We start from the raw sequence: 16,524 nt of genomic DNA on the forward strand, positions 1-16,524 counted from the left end.
GGACTGGCAATTTGAGCTCACAGGTGCTGCTTTGGTTAAGCGGCGTTCTGTGAAAAATAATTCGCCATGTGATTAACTTCATTGTTGCGGCTCCAGGCTGTTTATGTGTCTGTCTGTCCGGCTGACACGGCAGACAGGATGGAAGGATAGCTGAAGGCATGTTTGGATGTCATGCCTCCCCTTGAGGCTTGAAAAACAGGCCCATTGAAGTGCAGACATGAAGAAATCCTTACTTTAAATGGCAACTTTGTCTTTTTGTGATTCAGTCTGAACTTCGGGTACCTGCCTTAAATCCTTTCAAGGAACTGAAAAATGTAAATGTACACTCCTGCCAGTCTTCCTCCCCCCTTTTTTCAGTATAGTGGCTTGTGCAGTGGTGCTTGTTTAGAGCACTGCAGAGTTAATTAGATATTTAATGGCTGATTTACCGTCTGATAGGCAGACGCAGAAGACGGCTACTATCTTGTCCTTGTTGACCACTCAAGGACTTGTCACGAGGGACTTCACAACAACCATTCCAGAGCACAATGCAGTGCATACAAGTGCTCATTTTAACCAAGATAAGAATGACATTTACTTTTTACTTAATTAAGACAGGATTATTAGCTTAAGGAGGATAAATGGAAAGAGTATACCTTACTCTTAGAAAGAAATAGTCACAAATTTCTTGTCATGTCCATCCATCTTCTACCCCAGACAGGTTGCACACCAAACACACAAGCATTTACATTCAAGGGCAATTTAGAGTCACCAATTAGCCAAACAGTCATGTTTTTAGACTGTGAGAGAAAGTGGGAGTACCCTGAGAGAACCCACAAGTGCAAAAGGACATGCAAACAGTCTCACAAACTCAGACACCGTTCGCCATGTTTTGAAGATACGAATATTGGCAACCTAGGTAAGGATGAGTCAGAAGCCCATATCCATGCAGAAACTGAAATATAATTTGGTCTGTTTTTATAGAAGTTTTGCCCCTTGATTAGAGCAGGAAAGATCAAATAAAATTATTTACAATTAAAATAAGAAATTATTTCAAGTGCGTATCTCCTTTTAATCATTCCATTGGCAGATCATCCTATTCTTCTGCTTATGATATGGGGGAAATTTCTTAACCTGACTCCGCCAGCTGTATTTGCTCCGCATATCCATCTGGAAACCTTCTGTTGAAGTAATTTTGGGAAGGGGCGAAAATACTGGTTAGCTGATTGGCCTATGTTGGTGATAGATGGGCCAAATAAACCAATCAGATCAACGAAGCATATGACGTACTAACAGCCAGGCTACTCTTGCCGAAACCAGTCGGGAGAAGAGCAAAAACATATTTTCCTCTGAGAAAAGCCTCCAGAGCAGTGTTTTGCTCTTCTTTCAGTGAAGAAATACTCTGTAATTCCGATAAAACTTGCTCGATAGCCACGCTAACGCTAGTTTCATCGGCTGAAGCCGCCATGTTCTTTAGACTGAACTGTCGCGCTTCTCGTTGCGTCACACCTCAACCCGCCTCAAAGCCAACGCTGATTGGACGTTCGTTTGGTGAACAGCTCCAAATATTCTTTAACGGAAAGTAGCCAGACTGATCTGCGAGTGAAACCTTGAAAGCTCATGAGATCAGGATGGTCTCACGAGGCTAGAGAAGTCTGGTTTTGATTCTTAAAAGTGGCAAGGTAATTGGCCACTCTGATTGCATTCAAAGTTTTTCCAAAACGGTTAATTGTTGTTTTGTGTTGACCCTTTGGTGAAATTGCGAAGCAACACAGAAGCCAGATTAAATCAGGGCAGGTTCGTTACAGACAAAATCAGCAATGGCTGCTCTGTCCCTGGACCTCCTCATAAACTGTTGGGAAACTGAAGAAAAGAGGCATTCAAGAGGATAAAGAAATCTATAGAGATGCTGCGACACACAATGGTCAAAGATCTATATCTCTGTGTCCTCTGTTATTTAATAAAACAACAAATGTTGGTGGCACCTTCAACTGCTTTAACCTAAGCTGAGCATTTCTTTTGGAGCCTTAGGTGATAGATGTTTCCACAAATATCTTGTTTTTTCCTTTTTCTCTATTTATCATTTTCATTTGGCCTTTCAAAACCAGGGAGCTCGAGGCACAGTCTGAGGTACTGAGGCTGCACGCCGGTGTAGGGCAAGGTTGAACTTTAGATATCCTAACACGTTATAATTAGATGGTTATCTTGTTTTTAGCAAGCTTTCTGTGTCTTATGAGACTTACCTCCAAAAGAATAATATCTCCTAGAGTGACCATGTTAGATAAAGTAATATATCTATTTGGATAAACGTTTCTCTATGTTAACAGAATAAACACATTTGGATAAAAAAAGAACATTTAGGCTCTTTTTAAAGCTTATTTTAACCCAGCAATCAGAAGTTGACAAGAGATATGAAAAGTAACGGCTTATTATTCTCAACCTTTAGGTAAAAGTCACAAAAACTATCTGATAACAATGAAAAACTGCCTTCCAAATGCCGCCAAACATCATGTTTACCAGTGATTTAGGATAATTTAGAGAGGAAGTTATCCCTGACTCTAAAGCTCCCATCCCACCCAAACCTTCTCACATCTCAGTGATCCAAGCTGACAACAGCAGGAGGCTAACAGCAATGCTACCCAGCACAAACTGTCATCCCAGCTGAGTTAGCAAAGCACTGACAGCTAACAAGAAAAGACATAACATTAGCTGGTGTGGCAGCATGCTAGCAGAGCGAGCCTCTGAGCCGCTGTAGCTACAGGTGTAGTATTCATTCATGCTTAAAGAACCTGACACCGGCAGGCGAGCAGCCAGCGGCTCGCTCCCACAACACCTGACAGCTAGTTAATGTCAGCGTGCAGCTTTTTCAGAAACAGGGGAGGACACGCAGGTACGAGAGGCGCTCCTGTTTAGGGAGAGGCAGCAGAGTGTGCAAGATGAGGACATTTAAAAGTGGCTTATTTCACTTTTCTTTTCATGACCCTTGCAGCGGCTTCAATTTTTTTCTCTTCTGCATTCTCCCCCATCTTACAGTCAGATTGGGCTCTTATTGCTTCTGGGATTTTTTTTACAATCATAATTAACACCAGCTTTTCCCAACCTTTATCTCCAAAGGTATAACTCTATGTTTTTAGATTAATTTAAACATCACAAAGAAATGATTAGCAAATCTGATTGTTTTTCCACTATGACACAAAGCAAAGACAACATTTAACAAATAGAAATAAAAAAAACCAAATACTTAAATAAAACATCTAAATTGAAATAAAGTTTTCACTCTTTATTGGTTTATCTGATTGAGTTTTATAAATTGCATTTTAAAATTGTGTCGTACAGACCAAATTCTCTTCAGTTAGAGCAGTAAAAACACAAACTGTCGACAATTAAGCCGTAGTGTTACATGTTTTCTCTTCACTGTCACTTCATGTTAAGAATTGCTGCGGTTTTAACACAATGCAGGTGAATGTCGGCTGTTGCCACATGCAGGAGGAACGAATCCTACAATCAATAGGCCTCTTGCAACAACATTGTTGTTCATTTCTCCCAGTTGCTCTCCTCTGGGTTCTTACAAATTCACCTCATCTGATTCAACAAATGTTCTTAACTTCAGTAAAGGATTGTAGATAAGCCTTGTAAACCTGATGCTTCCACCTGTGCATACTTGAACGCACATTGCGAGAAATGTAAATGTGCATAATTAATGCCCCGATCATGCTTTATAAGGATATGAATTCCCACGCTTGCTCATTCACAGAAAGCGATTTGAAGATGAAGGAGAGAAACTTTACCAGTTTGGAGACTGAAGTTCTGCCGACTGAGAGCTGAGCAGCAGAATTAAAGGACCAGTAAAAGCCAAGCATTTGGAAAGAAATGACAAGAGCTGGAAATGATATGTATATGATATTTTCAGAGGTCAAAATAAAATCGGAAATAAAAATAATACTGAAAATAATTAATTTGTTAAGCAGTAAATGAAAAGTACATGTTGAGGCAAGAGGTGTAACATATGATGTAAATGTTTAATATGAGTTCAGCATCAACCAGCATGACAACATTCTACTGCAGTAAATATCCTATCAGTAAATACAATAACACATTTACAGTACATCACTATCCCTTCATCACATTTTGCATCTCTCTCACACAACATACACAGACCAAAATATTCCACATTTGTACTAATAACAAAGCCATGAAGTAAAATGAATGCAAGTCTGATTTCTAGAGGAATTTCTGAACTTTATTCTGAACTGTTTGTCTATTTTCTGTTCCAGATGTTATTTCATTGGTTACTTGATCTAGCATAGAGCTCACTGACTCTATTTCCTCTAGTGATCAATAGTAGTGATCAATAGTTTTGTTATCAATTAATAAAAATGTAATTTATAAATGTGCAGTTGCATAATATATAATGATGTAACCGAATGCAATGGACAATTGCTTCTAAGTAACAACAAATATGGTCCTTCAAGGAAAAAATGGGTTTAGATAACAGCCTCAAAAGGCCATCAGGTATAAAGAAAAAGAAACAAATTAAATTTTGTATCCAACTGTGTGATTGGAGGAGGGTGAGGCGAGCCTGTCTGTTCATCCCAGCGCTGCATGTCCCGAGCCCGTGACATCATCAATGACCCCTCACCCCCCCCACCATGGACTGTTCTCCCTGCTGCCCTCTGGGAAGAGGCTTCACAGCATCAGATGCAGGACCTGCAGATTCCAGAAAAGTTTCTTCCCCACCGCCGTCAGACTAATGTACTGAATGTTGTGTAAAATGGGTTATTGTATTTATTATATTTATTATATTTTATCATTATATATATATATATAAAAAAAAAAACGTTAGAACTGTAAATTTACAGTGATTTATATGTTTATATTAATGTTTTTATTTATTTTTATTACTATTTTTCGAGGCTGCACTTTTAAAGAAGATGAAATTGTCCAGAGAGCTGCTTCCAAACGAAATTTCTTTTTGTTTAACACTTGTGTAAACAAAATGACAAATAAAATCTGTCTAAGTCTTTGTCATTTTGTCAGCATTTTTCCCAGCGAGGAAACTATATTACCCTAAATAGAAGGTGATGATCTGAGCACTGGTCGGACCTTTAGGATCTCTTCAATAGACAGGGATTTGTCTTTCACACTGGAGCTCCTTTCTCTGATCTTTGAGGTTTGCTTTATATCTTTTGTCAGGGTAGGGACGCTTCTAAGGTCATGGTTCATCAGCATCTTTTTGTTTTATCTATTTATTTTTTTATTATTATTTGATGCTATCTGTTAAATAAAGCATTTTAGGCTTTAAACAAACAGGTTGCTCTGTCTAAGCAGCTTTCCCGGAGGACGTTCTGTGAGATGCAAATGTGAACACAATATGGATGCAAAAGATTTGGCTCAAACCCAAACAGTGTAACGATGATAACTCCATCCTGTATAATTGACTGGGAATTTTTTGGAGGAACAGGTGGCTCTGCCGCAAGCTAACTCCAGGAAACAAACTATTTTTTGTGAGTTGGATATTTCACCATCAGTGAAGTTGTCCATCCTGTTTTTTTCTGACTATTGTTGCCTGAGCGTCTGTTCCTTGCTCCTCTCTGCCTTCCTTCATTCTCACTTTTTGTTTACTCCCAATCTTTCTAATATTTCCTTCTTTCCTGTCTCTCTTCATTGTTCATTTAAAGGTATACTATTTCAAATGCATCCTTTTTTAAATCTCCAGTTCATTTGCATTACAAAACTATTCATACTCTACTGCAGGAGGGAAACCTCTAAAACCTTCAGGACAGAGGCCTTCAAGGATGGTCTTCAGGCATGCCTGTCCTAAATATTTCCTCTGTTACTGAGAGTCATGAGCCAACAATTCAAAATGTACCAAAAAATACTACTGGGCATTTTAAAAAGAAAAAAAACAACTTTTTTCTTAATTTAGAGCTGCAAACCTTCTATTTTTGGCTATAATCCATTGATATTTAACAATTAGACTTAGACAACTTTTGTCACTGGTACACAGAGTGTATAAAAAACAAAATTTCATTTATTAAAGCTTTCATGACAGTTCCCTTTCTTGAATTGCAACAGCGATCAAATGTAAACAGTGTGGTAGATAAAAAACATGGAGCAAAAACACAATTGATAGCATTCATTACCTATGGTGCAGCGTTTTGGTTTTGGTTTGGTCTCAAACAGGACAGAGACGTGGACCGTCTTCCTTCATTATGAAAAACATCTGTACGGTTTTATTCAAAGTTCAGGACTTCTTTCACATTTAAAGCTTTTCTAAAGTGTGAGGGATTAAAGATTGTCCTGCATAACATCCATGATCTCTTTAAAAGATGCAGAACTCCATTCCTCACCACTACTTGGGTAAAATGTCTTCAAATAACTGGCTGTAAGTTGTTTCTGTGTCTGATTTAATCCAAAGAAGGTCCAACGGGCTCACCTTTAATATCGAGACACCATGTCCAGCTTCGGAGCTGAAGTAGTTTTCTGTGCCAACAGCCGCTCTCATCTTATCAGTCCCTCTACCTTTAAAGGATCTGTCTTCATCCTATCATGACGTTTCAACCTGAACTACTCTTGTTATAGTGATGGTCGGTTTCAGCCGTCCTCGTTCTGTTCATGTCTCCTTGGACTGAACTCAATGATACTACTGGGCTTTCCTGCAGGTTGAAGGTCTAAAATGTGAAAGTTGTAGGAGGAGAACGGATTCCCAGAAGCTTCACCTTCAACTGGCAATTAAAATGTGTCTTTTCACTCAATAAAGTGTTCCTTTGGACTGTTTGCCATAAAACCTTTTATCAGTGCGACCTCTCTGGTGGACAGTTTTTGACTTTTCAAGACCAATTGCATCACATTTTGTCCATTTTGCCTAATGAAATAAAGGCGTTTGCCTTAATATAGACCGTTAATGTCCTCAAGTCAGGTCCTCATTCGTTAAACATCCCCAGATATGCCTACATCATCCATGGAGCTTTCATTGGTTCAATTCAAATAAATTAAATTCTCTCTGTAAGGAAGACATGCTGAACAAAACTTTATAGGAAATGTGTTAAAGCAATACAAATATTAAAATGACACAAAGCATTGGATTTAAAAGCCAATGATATTCCATTGAAATTCTTCCCTTTTCTCTGTTTTCTGTGTAGCAGCTGATGAGAGAGCGGCAGCAGATGGCCAGCCGTCCCTTCGCATCGGTTGCTGTGGCGCTGGAGGTGGGCGGCGACCAGGAGGAGCTGCAACAGGTCAGAAGAAAGCTGCAAACACTGGAACAATCATACAAACAAACAGAGCTCACAGAATGCTAATCTTTATAAGATTTTTCTTTCATGAAAACATTTCACATTGGTAGAACAGTTTTGGTTGGAGAGCAGTGGGATAAATACAGTATATTTTCTGGAATAATAACAGCATTTTCAGACTATGAAGCTTTGATAAATTCTCACATAAATAATAAAAGCAGAGATATGAATCATTCAGACAACCTAAAGCCTCTTTTCTTTGTTTTCTATCTTAGCTGAACCATTTATCCCAAGGTTTCTGTTTCAGTAATAAATATATATATATATAGTATATAAACTGCTTGGTAGGGAGGGGGTCCTGTCATCAGGAACATTACATTTATTAAACAGTGAAGCAGCTCCAGGCTTACCTGTTAAAATGGTAGGACTTGCCCTCCTACCTACCCACATGCTAACACCTGCAAAATGAGAGAAGTCAGAGTTATTTATATTTCTGTATGTGTAGTTCATACAATTTATAACAAACTAGCTTAATAGTAAGAGAAGGAAATGTCAGGCATGAATGTTTCATTCTCTAATATAAACTATCTAATTTAATTCAGTGTCCAGTTTTTGAGGTGTTTGAGGGATCATTATATCAAGCAATTAATAGCAAGCAGTTCATCATCATCCTTGGCCTGTAAACCAAATCCATCCATCTATTATCCTTCATGCTTAACCCAAGCGGCGTGGAAAGGGGTGCTGGTGCCCATCTCCAGCTGTCTGCGGGTGAGAGGCGCGGTCCACTCTGTAAACCAAATGCATGTGGAAATTATATGACTTACATAGCCAGATACTTTGTTCCAATCCTGAACCTGAAGCCCAGAACGGGACTGTTGGTCATTTCTCAGGTGTTCAGAGTGCAGGTATAACTCAAATTAAACTTTTTGTTCCTTTATCATCAAATGTGCTTTGAATTTGTATCCTGAAGTCAAAATTTCCTGTAGTTTGAAATGACAACTTGAAACGCCCTAGAAAGACATTATTCCAACCAGATCTATTTTGGGCCACATGACCATTGCCTACTTCTGCATTCATGGTGGCTTTTATTAGCATTAGGCAGTAGGTAAACTTTGCTACTTTGACTGTGTGTAACAGCTATGTTTGTAACAGCTATCACCCTTTAGTTTTTCTGAGGTAGTATGGCTTTGTTTTTATGCACAAAATGTCATGAAGAACAGTGTTTTTGAAATTAAGCAATACAGCAACACAAACATGGTCAGCAGAGCAATCCCAGAGATTATAACTTTGCGATGGAGCAGTGATTTACGGCAGAGGAGGAGGTCAGCAGCCTTGAGTGGTACCGCTTCTACCTACTAGCTCAGAGATCTGGTCTCTATTTTATAAATCATTTTTCTTTTTAGAATTTTTTTGTTTTTAATTGCTTGTTTGTATCTGATTTTAATAATTTACTGTTTTTAAATAATCCTTAAAATGGAGAAAACTTTTTTTTCTGTTATAAAAAATCTTTAAATGTATTAATAGTCGTTAGGTTAACCACCGCCGCCGCCTAGGATGGAGCGGTTGACGTTAATGTTTTGCTAATTTGAACATTGTTACTATGACCGTTGGGCTTCTGCAGAAACATGCCAATATTTTGCACATGGAAAAGACATTATTAATCATTCCAGGCATTTTTAATGGGACCTGTGTTCATTTTGAATGGGTTTGGCTCAGCCCAGGTGAGTTTGGTTCCCATGTCTGTGGAACCCTCTGGAGTGGCTGCCCTTATCTGTGCCTGGGTTCCATTGCAGTCTGGAAGGTGAGATACAATGGGCCAGCTCTCTTCATACTGAGGTTAATTACCCAACATCTGGTTGATAGGGAAGCATGCAGCTTAGCATGATTGTGTAATTAATGAGCGAAAGGCAACATTTCCGTCCTGCCCTCCTATTTTGTGTTGTCCTGTCTATGCAGCTGCAGCGTTTCTCGTTAAACAAATGGTGTCATCATCACTTCATGCCATGTTTAGACACTAACAGAGAACTGTAAGGAGACTAACAAACAAAGTGGCAAAAGTTTATATGTTATGAAATTATTATCATTATAAAATCTGTTAAAAAGTTCTTTTTAAATCAGATCTGCTGCCCCATGTGTTCAATGTTAAACAAACGGTCAAAGTTGTTTTCATTCATTCATTCACTCACTAAAACATAAACAGTAATCAACTCTAGAGTCCAAACAAAGTAAATCAGACAGGATTGTTTTAAAGTAAGGACATATTTCCCCCACATTGCATTACATTTGTCACATCGCCATCCCTCCAGAGCAGAGAGGCAGGGAGGGCTGCACAAGTAGCTCTAATTATTAAAAGTTGGTGATTAATTACTGCAGCTTTTTATTACAGCCAGCAGTTCATTAACTATCTATACTTAATGAAGTTTAAGGCTTCGTCATACCTGACAGGTAATGCCTGAGAACCAGCAGTAGGAGGACTGTGAAAATTACTGCCAAAACCTGACAGTTAACATTCATTGTGCAATGCAAAAGTTTAAGACCACTTCAACCTTCTAACATTTAGTGTCTGATCGTCAAAGGTTCCAAATGAGAGATAATTGCTCAGGACATTTTTTAGAGGGTGCAATAAGTGAGCGTACTGCAGGTGATCTACAAGTATTTCTGCTTAAATGTTGAAACTTACCAAGCAGTTTCCTTCAGCCATGCAGTTACAGTAATAATGAGTTATTGAAAAAATTATAATAATGCAAATACTAAATGATTTTCTTAGAACACTTTACATGGTTAGTGTATCTGTAGGTTCTATGAACAGAATTAAAAATGCCAAATAACGACGATAATTTAATTATGATAATGAAATATAAAACATGGGCCAAATGTCTGTTGATTGGCCCTCCACTTCGACGCCGCCCACTCATTCCTGCCCCCACTTTTACATCTTTGCAGACCATTGATATTCTATTTTATTTAAACTAGCCACTATATTTCATTTCAGTACTTTTTTTTTGTTTTCTTATACAGATTGTCTTCCATCCAGCTGCATTCATTTGAGCCCAATATCACGGATGTATTTTCTTTAATATTATTCTATTAGTATATTATTTCTGATGGTCCAAATATGTTCACATACACCCAGAATCTCTCCCTATCCTCTGTACCAGCGACACCTTTGCAAGTTTGTACTTGACTTTCAGAAGCACTGAAATAGATCAGAAAACTGTGGCCACATTTGAGTTTTTTATTTGGAAAATTGCTTTATATGTGATAAATGTTGAAAAATGGTGAAAAGCAAACTGAAGTGACTTTGCACTTTCTCTAAAGATCTCCTCTTCACTTAAAAACAGTTTTGCACCTGTTGGAAGATGCAGAAACTGTCTGAAGATCAGGATATTTGATGATCACACAGAAACAAATTACTGCAAAGGGAATCAAAATGAAATAGGGTTTTTACATTTTACCAAACCATCTAAAAATAGTTTTCCGACAAATGTCTGCAGATTTCATTTGCAGTTGTAACAGGTTATTGTCCAGTATTTTGCTCTGACTTTCTTCCATTCACGTCTGTCCAGTTTCTATGTTCTTGTTTGGGGAATAAAACCATCCCATGAAAGAAAAACCTCTATCCACACTATCTCTATACTGTGGTATCTTTCAGCCATAGTTTCTGCACATTTTTACTTAATACTTTTAGCTCCATTTACTGTCTTCCTCATGATTGCCTTGTCCTGTACATAATTGGAGGCAAAAACCGTGGCCCTTTTTATGATCTTCTTTCAAAAATGTCCCTTTTTTCTTATTAATATAGCACAAAAACATGAAAGAACATCCTTGAATCTCCATTCATTTTTTGCATATTATCCTGAATTCTTATATGAAACTAAACCAGATGAATGTGCGCTTTTCATACTACTTTCACATCTATCTTAAAGCTGTACGGTGGGTAAAATAAGTATTGAACACGCCACCATTTTTCTCAGTAAGTACTTTTCTAGAGGTATTATTTGTATTATTGTGGAATGGCACCGGGAAAAAAGAATTAAACATGTGCAGAAAGGAAGATGCAAAATGCATGGAAAGCCAAGACACCAGCCAAAAACTCTCAGTAATTAGAAAGCGGTCCTGCCTGTTGTCAGTGCAAATTAATATCAGTCGGTTCAGTCCAGAATAATTGCCAATAAAAAGATGTCTCTGGTATTGCACAAGAAACATCTCATGATGGGTAAAAATAAAGATCTTTCTGGAGACCTTTGCAACCTGTTGGGGCCATAATCTGGAAGTGGAAAGAACATTATGTCACCATAAACCGACCACAAACAGGAGCTCTTCACAAGATTTCTGACAGAGGAGTGAAAAGACTTTGGAGTTGTCCAAGAGCCAAAGACCACTAGTGGAGGGCTTCAAATAGACCTGGAATTAGCCAATATAATTGTTTCAAAGAAGACAATAAGTAATGCACTCAACCGCCATGGCCTGTATGCACGCTCACCATGCAAGAACCCATTGCTGAGGAAAAATCACATCCAAGCTCATTTAAAGTTTGCTGCACAATATTTAGACAAGCCAGTGACATACTAGGAGAATATAGTCTGGTCAGATGAGACCTCTATGGAAGCCATAATACATACATCATGTTTGGAGATAAGATTGGACGGCACATCACCCCAAAAATCCCATACCAACAGAGAAATTTGGAAGTGTGGCTGTTTTCCAGCATATGGTACTGGCAGACTTCAAATAATTGAAGGAAGGATGAATGCAAAAATGTACAGAGACATTATTGATAAAAAAATCTGCTGCCATCTACCAGGATGATGAAGATGAAACTTGGGTGGGCAATTCAGCAACACAATGACCCCAAACACACAGCCAAGGAAACTCACCATTGGTTACAGAGAAAGAAAATGACTAGAGTCCAATAGATCTTCTATGTAAAGAACTTAAAGGAATAGTACACCCAAAACATGATTAGCCTTCATTTTCTACTCACCCCCATGCTGAACAACACTCTGGAGTACTTTTTTGATATCTCAAATGCATCTGGAGATCTGGGAGGCTTCTTGCTGTCTGCTGACATTCAAATAATGGAGGTCTATGGCGCCCGAGGCAGAAAGGTCCATAAAAGTCCAAAAAAAACGTGTCAATATTCCTCCATACTGCTCGTCCAATGTATTCCAAGTGTCCTGAGTGGGTAGCATCCATAATTTACTCGAAACGAAGTCATTTAGAATGTTTTTAGAGCATAAACAGTAGTGTATAGGATTTCCTGAAAGCGCGCGCCTGCGCGCTCCCGACGCTACGGAAGCCGGCAGACCAAACCAGATGAAAGCGCGCATTCAGCGTCTGCTCTGCCAATAATGCAAGCGTAGAAGAAGAAATGTGCTGTTTACCTGTGCAAAGAAAGAAACAACGAAAGAAAAATGTCTGAGGACTTCAGTGTTGAGGAAGAGCATGAGTTCTTTGCCGAGCTGAATGCGCACTTTCATCTGGTTTGGTCTGCCGCGGTTTCCGTAGCGTCGTGAACTCGCAGGCGCGCGCTTTCAGGAAATCCTATACACTACTGTTTATGCTCTAAAAACATTCTAAATGACTTCGTTTCGAGTAAATTATGGACGCTACCCACTCAGGACACTTGGAATACATTGGACGAGCAGTATGGAGGAATATTGACACGTTTTTTGTGGACTTTTATGGACCTTTCTGTCTCGGGCACCATAGACCTCCATTATTTGAATGTCAGCAGACAGCAAGAAGCCTCCCAGATCTCCAGATGCATTTGAGATATCAAAAAAGTACTCCAGAGCAGAGGCGTGCACAGACATTTTGGGGGGCAGGGGCTCAGGAGGGGGGGGAGGGCACTTTTTAGCGCACGTGTAACACTTAATTATAAAAAAAAATAAACGCATGTTGAATGAAATTTGACTTTTATTTGTAACATTCTCTAAACGTGAGTTTTCAATGGAAAAAAGTCACATCACCAACAGAACAGACTAAAGCATACTTCTTTCATCTGGCTCATCTCCCTGTTTTCCCTCACCCATCTGCTCTCCCTCATCCTGCTGTTCTCCCTCATCCTGGTCTTTTTCTGTCTCTGTGTCTTCCCTGAACTCTTCCTCATCTCCTGTCCTGGTAGATGTTGATGGTATAGAGCTTCCCTGCTGTGACTGGCTACAATATATTAATAATAACCATCATGACAATAATAATAATAATAATGATAATAATAATAATAATAGCTTTAACAAATATGCCACATTAGTTTAAATAATGGGCTATTAGGGCAACATGACTGGAAGTCTTGTCACGTGGATATGACTTATGGTAGCCTACAAAATAATAGCTATTTTTAATAGCTACTTAAAAATAAAATGTGAACAGCTTTTAAGATTTTTCAATATGATTAACCCTCCTTTCTTGGCATTGTGCTGCAATTACTAAATCAATATACAATTAAGACAATGAAGAGACCAAAATGTGTTAATTTATGTTGCCTAACAAAACCTATACAACAGAAAATGTTTGTCTTAACACATAGATTTGTACAGAAGAGGATTAGGGCCACTGAAAAAAAAAAAGTTAACTGATTTTTAAATTTTATTTAAGTTTAACATGAGAAAAAAGTCAGAATACTGAGCAAAAAGTCAGAATTCTCAGCAAAAAGTCAGAATTATTAGAAAAAAGTTAGAATTATGAGATTAAAGTCAGCATTCTGACTTTTTTCCCATACTAAACTGAAATAAAATTTAAAAATCAGTTAACTTTTTTTTTTTTTTTCAGTGGCCCTAATCCTCTTCCATAGATTTGCAATTGCAAACTCTACCTAAATTATTTGTAGCCTATGTGTTCGTCCTCACGTTATCTGTCATTGACTTGGGCCACAGTGTAAAACTTTCAGAATCAGAATCAGGTTTATTGCCATTGTTAGTGAAGGAGTTCACAAACTAGGAATTTTTTATGGTACAATCGTGCAACATGAAACATATAATATGGAATAGGTAAATAAAATTATAAAAATATCTAAAAACTGTGGGTATACGTCATGCAATAAAATAGACTAATGTATACACTTAAGATAAAAATAGGGATACAAAATATAAAAAGTAAAATAGCATCTTACAAGGAGACAACTAGTTTATCAGGTGACCAGTCGGCAAAATGCTTGTTTGGTGCTGCTGAATGAGACATTTTAATGCCCAACAAAATGATTCTGCTTGATCTGTATATTACCTGGCTAATGGGGCACGGGAGAAGCAGCCTGTCAGCGACCGTTCCTGCTATCTGAAAACTTCTATGATGCTGCGCATCTGGCATGACCTGCGGGCGACCGAGCGAGTTCACGTGACAAAGGAAGAGAGAGAGGGTCGTTTGTGCGCAAGTAGGTCGGTCATTTCGGGGCATTGTTTCAGTCGTTTTTAATGGCTCAGGTTTTTAAAAGATCATTTCAAAACCGACCTCAGTAAAATCTTAATAATATTAATAATAATAATAATAAAAAAAAAACGAGTTTCAAAAGGGCATTTTCTTTGATAGAGGGCAAACTTCCTAGTGCTTTAGCACCACCTAGTGTCTATGTGTGCACGCCCCTGCTCCAGAGTGTTGTTCAGCATGGGGGTGAGTAGAAAATGAAGGCTAATCATGTTTTGGGTGTACTATTCCTTTAAGATCATAGAGGAGGGACATGAAACCTTCAAGATATGAAGACTGTTTGTGTGGAAGAATGGGCCAAAATCACACCTGAGCAATGCATGCGACAAATTTCTCCATACAAAGGCTTTTCTACAAAGAAGTGAATACATTTCAGTGTTTGTTTTTTTCCCTGTGTCATTCCATATTATTAGACCTAACTTTATTTCTGGACATCTATGGTTTGATTTATTTATGTGTGGATTGCAATAATTGTTACTGATATCTGGTGAATGTCATGCTAGTAGCACCACTAAAAAGAAATTTAATGAAAAATTGTATTGTGTTCAATACTTATTTTACCCGCTTTATTTAAACTCATGAATCTAAGATGCTCTTAAGCTTTCTAGGACACATCAAGGATGAACATTAATTTTGTGCTAGGTGTTTTTTGTTTCAAAAACATAGTTTCTGTCCTCTGAAGATGTGAAAATAAGGAAACTGTTGGAACAAGAGGCTTGTATCATTTTAAAGTTTTCCACACGCTGAGATGTCTGGGCTCCCTTAATAATCTTTAATGATAGTTTCCAGTGGGTACAACCCTTTGAAGGCTAACAAAATTACAATCTTTGAGCAAAGAAAGCTGAAGAAAATCCACTGTTGTCAAATGGCTCTTCAGAAAGTAGGTGTCTCTGCTGCATGTGCCTATTGCACGTCCAGTTAAAATGCTTTATGTATTCCTCTCTGTTACAAAGGACCAATTTAATACACAGGTTAACAAAACCCATGAGATGCTTTTAAAATGTCTCACTCTACTGATTATTTTACAACATCTGAATGGCCTTTCTTTAGGCATGAAAAAGGCTCTAAATGTGATTTTATTTTATGGTATTAGACATAGATCTGCACTAAACCATCAAGTTTAGAATAAATTATTTTTTGTAAATAGTGAACAATTAAGTACAATACATATTCAACCAGTTTTTTTGGGTTATTATTTGGTATTAGATGCCCTTTCTATAAAGGCCGTCGATGTTTCATCACAATATATTAAAATCATGTTTTGCAAAATTTGTATTCCTTATAGTAATACTTGATTTTTTTGCTAATAAAAGCCAAATTTATTACCCACTGTCCCTTTAAACCCGATGGAGATCTTGAATGACCTTGAATAGGAGGACTGTGCTCTAACACCTTTTATTGATGCTAAAATAAAACAACAGTGCAAAGGAGAGTTGGACAAAATTCCTCATTAAGTACCAAGGGTGACCTGATTGCTTATTGGTTTAAGACAGGAAAAAAAAACAAATATATTTTTATCCTTTAATAATTAAACCAATTTAGATTTACTCAGGCTATATTTGAACTGTAAATAAATAAAAAAAACATGAAGCTGTCATTTTTATAGCACTGCACATACTGTATTAAAGCCAGCTACGCCTCTAATTTCAATGATCTAGTCACAAATCCAGATACAAGGTTTTAGCCACCATTGCCTGGCCAGTTCAGTTAAAACCAGAAGTGCATTTTCCCCTAAAAATCCTCTCAAACAAGAAGTCCTCTGACCACAAAAACACATGTCCGCTCCTACCTGTCAGTGGGGTTACATTCAGAGTTCACATATGGCTACCTTGTGTATAACAGTGTCAGGTCTGTAGGAGCAAGGCAACCCTCTAAGCTCCTTTAGTGGCGA

General features: G+C 38.0%; 1 protein-coding gene across 3 annotated transcripts in view; it reads left to right on the plus strand.

The window, feature by feature from the left end:
- LOC119795242 (attractin-like protein 1) overlaps positions 1-16,524 on the plus strand; it is a 437,403-nt gene that overhangs the window by 366,314 nt on the left and 54,565 nt on the right. For 2 of the 3 annotated variants that reach the window (XM_038303135.1, XM_038303137.1), the window contains one exon: positions 7,122-7,217. In XM_038303135.1, the coding sequence (XP_038159063.1) occupies positions 7,122-7,217 (96 nt within the window). The remainder of the gene's footprint in view (positions 1-7,121; positions 7,218-16,524) is intronic. The other variant, XM_038303136.1, reaches the window with a different exon arrangement.

The sequence above is a fragment of the Cyprinodon tularosa genome, unplaced genomic scaffold, assembly GCF_016077235.1.
Source record: "Cyprinodon tularosa strain WSP-4 unplaced genomic scaffold, ASM1607723v1 ctg505, whole genome shotgun sequence".
Lineage (NCBI taxonomy): Eukaryota > Metazoa > Chordata > Actinopteri > Cyprinodontiformes > Cyprinodontidae > Cyprinodon > Cyprinodon tularosa.